At 33.2% G+C, this 7735-nt stretch overlaps 1 protein-coding gene across 1 annotated transcript; it reads right to left on the bottom strand.

Annotated features, from left to right (window-relative positions):
- Positions 1 to 945: 945 nt before the first annotated feature.
- On the bottom strand, positions 946 to 7092 carry LOC100793279 (vacuolar protein-sorting-associated protein 11 homolog). The gene is made up of 5 exons (XM_003528965.5): positions 6702 to 7092; positions 5674 to 5847; positions 5202 to 5528; positions 3339 to 5099; positions 946 to 1797 (listed from the first exon to the last, which is right to left on the bottom strand). Exons 1-5 carry the CDS (start codon positions 6948 to 6950, stop codon positions 1408 to 1410), a joined length of 2901 nt encoding a protein of 966 aa, XP_003529013.1. The 5' UTR covers positions 6951 to 7092; the 3' UTR covers positions 946 to 1407.
- Positions 7093 to 7735: the final 643 nt, after the last annotated feature.

Raw genomic sequence — 7735 nt, 5'->3', positions numbered from 1 at the left:
AATATATTTTTTATTTATTCTTTTAATTTTTTTTAAGTTAGCATTTTTCTAATTTTTTTTCTGAAAAAATTAATTTATTTTTAATCTTTATAAATATGTGTTTTTCAAAGTTATTTTTCTTAAGGATTCTAATTTTTTTTATTGATAATCTCCATAAATTCACGTTTATAAAAATTAAAATTAAAAAAATATAAATTTACATAAACTAAAAATAAATAAAAACATCTTACCAGGATCAAGATTATAAAAGTAAAAATTTACATAAACTAAAATTAGAAAATAAATTTACAGGAACCCAAAACAAAAAAAAAAAAAGTTAACTTACCCGGATTAAATGTATTTAATCCTTAAATTTAATGTTTGTTATTAGGAATGGATTGTATGAAACTTTGTATTTTTGTTTGTTTTGTTTAATACTTATAAAGAGTAAAAACAATATTCATATACTGATTTTTGGAATAAAATATATATACATAAACTAATTTATAAAAATTCTCTCATTTAATTTTTTTAAGAATTAATTTTTAACTTATCCATAAGCTCATTTTAAATAATAAAAAGTTAAATTTATTTTATCTTTCTTTTTATTTGATGAGTATTTCTCCTAAGGATACAGTCTTCAATAAATCTTAACTAATGACGGAATATGTATTTTGGATAAAGAACACTGACTACAGGACAAAAATAAATCCTAATAAAAGATTTAAATTTCAAAATCCAAGATCAAATATTGCTAGAACCTCGTTAGTTTTTTTTTTTTTTCTTAAGTATGACACAATTAAATATTCTGGCATGAACCAAATTAGAATTCAGAAGTAACTCATAATGTGCCTTACAGAGTAAAGACAGAAAATAGGACAAGAAGTCCACGAAATCAATGCAGTTGGCTAAAACAGACTATTCAAGTATTCATATTGTTACTATTGCTCAAGGCCTTCACAAAAATTAAAACAATCAAAGTAAAAATCTCATTTCCATGATTGTAATCCATCATAATTTTACACAATGAAAAACAAGAAAAAGAAAAGTATCACTTGAATTCATACCTAACCAATCTCACATTGCCTTGAATATTTGTCCGGTATTTCCCTTAAGGAGAGGCTGTCATGAAAATGTTCTGTTCTGATCCATAGAAAGACAAACTTTAAATCCTCCCAGAAAGTTCAGTACTCTGGCAATAGAGGAAGACCATTCAAGGACTTTCCTTAATGAACGAACCACTCCTGGTTTCTTTATAACAGTCAGCACATTATGGAAAATATGAAGCCTGGACCCCAGTCAACAAGCAATAATAAAGAAAATCAAAACCCGAAAAAATAACTAAATTTCATCCAATATCCAAAGCCCAACTTGTTTAATGTTAAATGGAGAATAAGTGCAGAAAGCAAGTGCCAGAAATCTCAAGCCTTAGAAACCACTACTGGATGATGCAGTTCCGGATACGGGACCAGAAGTGGATCCATTACTTATTTTGCTGATGATCCCTTTTCCAAAATATTCAGCAATGACAGAAAACCCATCTTTAGAGCTCTTCACCTGCTGAAAAAATCTGTCCTGATCCTTAGAATTTTGCTCTAAATTTTTTTTCATTTCTAAGACAGACCTATATTCAGGTGCACACTGAGGGCATTCTTTTTCATTATCACCAAGGCAGCGCAGGTGGAATGAGTGCATGCACATGAAGTGCACGGCAGGCAAATCAAGGGTGAAGGTGCATGCAGTGCACTTGCTAAGCTGAAAAATTCGAGCATTTGTCCTAAGATCTTGAATCTCTTTTCTCATTGCCAGTGTATCTTCCTGCACAGACATATTTTATGTAAATCCTTCCATACTAATTGCATAAAGAATAACAACAGAGAAGATCACCAGACTCATATGTGGCAAAGAACATTTTATCTATATATAAAGCATCTGAGAAATATTTCTTAATAAATTATATTTCATTATATTCAAAGAAATAATTTCTTATCAAAATCATCATTTGTATTTACCAGTTTATCATCACAATACAATAGTCTACATCTTCAACAGGAACCACAAGTGTTCTAGGTGATGAAAATTCAATTCAAATGAATAAAAAACAAGTGGCATGCTTTGTTGTAACATGAAGATGCTGACTGTAACACATTATAACAGAAAACAGGTGACCGCCTGACATTGAATAACCAAAATCACCCAACTGTTCATGCTCTAAACTACAAAAAAGTGTTTTTCATTCATCATAGTTCAATAATTACTCAGGTCTTCATGTATGACAAATTCCAATACCTCCAGAATTAATAATGTCAGGGTACAGAATTTGATCTTAATACATGATCATTTGAGAAATATTTCTCAATAAATTAAACTATATCATATAGAAAGAAACTATTTCTTATCAACATAGAATCCATTTGTTGTAGCTTTTTTCTCAACAAAATTCAATTTTATTTTTAAGAAAATCACTTTTAAAATGTTAATTGAGTTTGTCAACGCTTTTGAAAATAATTAGAAACTAAAAGAAATCAGATATTTTATTATTTTGAGAAGATATTTTGTATAGCTCCTGGGAAAAAAAACTATCAATATAATTATCTTTTAAAACAAAAAAGAGTATTTTTTATAATTGTTACCAAACAAAAAATAGATTGTTCTTTGCATAAAATCTCTAAAAAGATAAACCACTTTTCTATACACTCTTAAAATCACTTTTGTTTTAAAAGCTTAAACAAAGGGGCACATGATCATTTATATTTACCAGCTTATCATCACAATGCACCAATCTGCATCTTTAACAGGAAACAAAGGAGTCCTAGGCAATGAAAATTCATGAATAAAAAGCACGTGGCATGTTTTATAACATGAAGATGCTGACTGTAACAGATATTATAACAGAGAACAGATGTCTGCCTCACATTGAATAATCAAAATCACCCAGTTGTTAACCTCTAAATTTCAAGTACATGTTTTTCATTCGTTAGTTCAATAGTTACTCAGGTGTTCATGCATGACAAATTTTGATATCTCCATTTTCTGTTCAATTATATAAATTCCTGTTCATATTTATTAAGGAAGGGAATGAATAGAAACCAAAGAATAGAAGAGATGAGGAAGTCACAATGTTGAAACGATACACTGATTAAGTTTTAAGGTACTATGATATTATCCATATAATTTTGGATGGTTTGTGACAGTCATGCCACTTCTAATAAGCCATCTTGTACATTATTTTTACTGATCTCAATTTTAGTCAAATCAAATAAAACTAATATTGTTGGTCCTCCTTATAAACCATAAAATAAAATTAAAAAGACCCAACATTATACCCAAAAAACAAACAAATAAAACTAATACCGAACCTGATATTTCTCAATAGCTTGTCGGTCCTCCTCAATCATCTTTGATTCCCGCTCAAGCTTTCGAGCAATGTAATCTTTGAGCACAGAAAGCGTGAGGCATGGATTTCGGGAAAGAGTTTGAAGCACAATCATAGGGGGCAAAATATCATCCCTCTCAATATAAGTCAGAACTTCTTTTACTTCTTTAGAACAATCTTCTCCAAGCTCACCAAAATATTTAAGTACATCTGCCCAAAGAGATGAGTCCCCTCCTTTAACAGAATCCCCCAGCCTCTTGCAGCATGCAATTAGCCCCTCATGATCGTGTGCCTGCATATAGCAAGCAATCACTTCTTTATAGAGTTTCATCTTCTCATACAAATACAAAAGCCCATCTTTGAATGCATTCATTTCACATAGTATAATAGCTAAATCAACATCATATTGTGGATGTTCTGTCTCTGGAGGCCATGCAGTCTTAAGCAAGCGTAAACCCTTTTCAAGTCTTTCGAGATGGTTCTTTTCCTGCTCTGAACTTTTGTGATCACCAATGTTTCCATTAGATTGAGCACTTAAAATCATGGTTTTTGCTGATGCTCCATTAAGGTAATTTCCACCATCATTAACTTGTGACATTGAAGGAAAGTTCAATTCATTGGATATATACAACTCTAAGAGGGTATTGTGAATCTCAACTTGAGCAGGTGAGTCCTTGACCTTATTGGTATATTTTTCAAGAAAATCCATAAGGGACTGAGGATGATGAATGAAGATGCTAAGAAAATCAACAGGAGATGGCAACATAGACATGTACACTCCATTTGAGCGTCCTCTTTTGTCACCATCTTCTGTGCAAAGCCTTATGAGAATCTGAATTGTCTCCACTGGCTTGTGCTCTATCAGAATCTTCCCATACTCCTTTATTGTCATCCCTGCCTGACTTGATTCAAGGCTTGAAATATATTCCAAGGCTTCTTCATAGCTACCAAGATCTTCAAGCAAGATCTTCAAGTACCATTCATGCCTCCCTGCTTTCTTTGCAACATACATTGCATGCTCATGGTAATTGGCAGCACGGCAAACCCTGATTGCTGTTTCCACATCAAATTTAAGTTCCCCAATGCTGTCATCGCTTTTAATAAATAGATTTAACTTTTCAACATCTTTCAATTTAGTGTAACAGTTTAATAGAAGTGTGGTGTGATCTTTAGAAGCAAGACCCTTCTCATGTAGCTTCTCTAAGTAATTTGTGAGGTTGTAGATCCTTTGAGCATCCAAAAACTTCTGTATAACATAAGAAGGTTCAAGGTGACCAATAGTATGTATGTACTGGGCCATTGCTTCATCATAGTCTTGCTTGCTATATAGATGATCCCCATATTTCCTTAACACTTCAGCAGTAGCTGCTGCATCTGCTTGCTGAGTCTGTACAAGATTAATTGCTACAGTATATAGGTTTTTCTTGAATAACATGTCTAGCTTGCTTTCCATATCCTTTTCTCCAATACATAAAGCTGATTTGTCATTCATTATGAGTATGATGTTACCCCATTCATAGAGCATATGAGAAACTTCTTTAACCAATGCACTGTGAGCTATTAATCGATTCTTCAGGTCATAGATGTTGAAAGTATGCTTTCCTGTTCTTTGATCTGCAATAACACACAAAAGGTATCCACGAAACCATCCAAGCAATTTCTTCTCTCCCTCAAAAGCCCAACAAGGACCACGCCCATCAACTTCATAAAAATATACTGCCTCTGGTCGACCAATTATCAACTCCTATTCATATTAACAAATAGAAACATTCAGCATTTACAAAGAAAATAATTATGATAACTTATAAAATTCATTTAGAACAATGAACAAAGACCACCAACATACAGATCGATCACTCATTGCAACACTGTTCACACCAGATCCAATCTGATCAAGGGTCTGCCTTCTTGGCGGTTGATCATGCAACGAAAACAAGCTCACTGAACTTGGAGTCACAACAAATAACTGTAGAGATTGACCATCCACCCTAAACCCAAGTCCAGTTACAGCAGAAAGAGTTTTGTCCGAATGGTTGTTTTCCACCTGAAGCTTGAAACGAGTGATACGCTCCCGTGCAATGTCTCCTTTGATGCAGTAAATAGAACCACTGTCCAAGCCAATAGCTATGAGTAGTATAGGTGGCACTTCTTCTAAAACCAAAAATGATGTAATCTGCAGTACCCAGTAGTTCCAAAATCATCAAAATACAGGACGAGATAATAAAATTACATTGCTACCCAGTTTTACTAAAACCAAATGGGCATCATTCATCAGAAAATGAAGAGTAACAACCATCCATTACAGTGTCATTCATTACCTTTGCCTCAGGAAACTGATTAGTGAATATTCGCAATATCCCAACGCAATCAGGACTTGTCGTGCTCGAACTCTCCGATTGCATCTTGTCAAGGTCAAAAACCTTGAGGCACAAAGCTGTTTGCTGGGGAGTAAGCTGTTCATCCTCCCCAATTGTTACCAGAAAGTTGCGTTGCTGGTTAATCAACACACAAAACACATATCTTTTAACTTCAATTTAAGAATAAAAGCACAATCCTAGACCAACAACAAAACATCGGGAGTGTGTTTGGTTATCAGTTGAAATTAAATTAACAAAACCTACATTCAACGCGAATGACAAAAAAATTTGCTTCTCCATTTCATGCTTTGGAATGTATGAACATCAGTTTGCATTATTGGAATCGGACATCCAACCATGCTCTTAAACCACAAAATCCCTTCATCAATGTCCAATCCTTAATACACAGAAAAAAAAATATCTATACTACTAAGCAAGGTTTTAATAAATGGTGTGCAACCGCAATTTGATCCACAACACATTTGTCTGCAATTTCCCACAACATCAGGGATCGCAACAAAACCACAACCACAATTTAAAACCTTGATACTAATACTAATTACTAAGCCCAGTAATTCTCTCACCAGTTTCCACAATTAAAAATAGGATTCTAGAAAATTCCAACACCGAAACAACCAGCAATCAATCAGACACGTTTGAAAACAGGACTCTAGAAAATTCCAACAATGATTTCACATTATAAGAGTAAGGTTGAATTACTACTACTACTGCTACTGATTCCATCAATTAAAAGTGTAATCAAACTTCAATTCAAGAATCAAAGCGGAATCGAACTACTAAGACTACTAACAAAACCTCTAAACCACAAAATTATCTTCATCTATCCTTAAAACACACACACACCAAATAAAAAAAAAAAATCCATACTAATACTAAACATGCTAATTCTTTCACCACTTTTGACAATTAAAAACAGAATTTCATAAAATTGCAACATTCATCTATCTCTCTCTTTCACTCTCACATACCTTGAGTTGCTGAAGAAAGAGAACGGAAGAGGAGTGAGGCTGGAAAGCGTAGTTAAACTTGAGGCCTCGATCGAAGAAGCAAACGACGCCGTCGTCGAAGCCGGTGACGACTTTGCCCCTACCGCTCGAACAGCACTCGATCTTCCTCTCCGCTGCGATGACGCCGCTGTCGTCTTCGTCGGCCTCAGGAACCGCGCACTTCGCGCCGTACTTCTCCTCGAAGAACTCGAACTTCCTCCACTGATACATCTCGAATCGGAGATTCTCGTGTTCTCAGATTCTGCACCGAATTAATGGTTTTTGAGTACTTTCTTACCAATCTTTCACACCCATTTTCACGGTGCAATGTTGCATCGTGTACTTAAAAAAAATTGTATTATGTATGCTAGATGATTCATCATTCATTGATCCCCAATACAGAATAATTGATTATTAATTTGGTAAAAAAAAATTATACACAGTAATAATCGAATTTCAGGGTTTATTTCAAAAAAATAATTTTTTTTTCAAATATGTTTCTCCTCATATGTACGTTTTTTCTTGTATTTTTTATTAAGGTATTTGTAAAATTTATTATTTTTATATTTTGGATTTTTTTATTTTATTTTAGTTCTTATATTACATGTATCTTCATTATTTTACAGCATATTTATCTTCATTTTAATTCTTATAATATTTGATTTATTTTAAATTTGTTTATTGGAGCAATTATAAGAACTAAAAGCAAATTATTATGTATTACAGAGAGAGTGAATAGACAATTTAGTCTCTCAGATTGTACCCATTTTGCATATTAGTCTCTAATTTAATATTAAATTCAAAATAGTCTCTATATTTGCATAAGTGTTGCAAAATAGTTCTTCCGTTAAATTTTAAAGTAACGTCCTTTAGCGAAGTCAATTTTAGTGTCACGTGGACTATCCAATGTGGCACTAAAGGATGACGTGGCATGACACATGGACGTGCCTCTTAAAAAAGATGTCACGTCATTTGATGATAACAAAATGAGTAAATAGGCAATTTAATCTCTGACT

The sequence above is a fragment of the Glycine max genome, chromosome 7 (assembly GCF_000004515.6).
Source record: "Glycine max cultivar Williams 82 chromosome 7, Glycine_max_v4.0, whole genome shotgun sequence".
Lineage (NCBI taxonomy): Eukaryota > Viridiplantae > Streptophyta > Magnoliopsida > Fabales > Fabaceae > Glycine > Glycine max.
The sequence above is the reverse complement of the archived record's forward strand: the minus strand, read 5'-3'. Positions and strand labels throughout refer to the sequence as shown.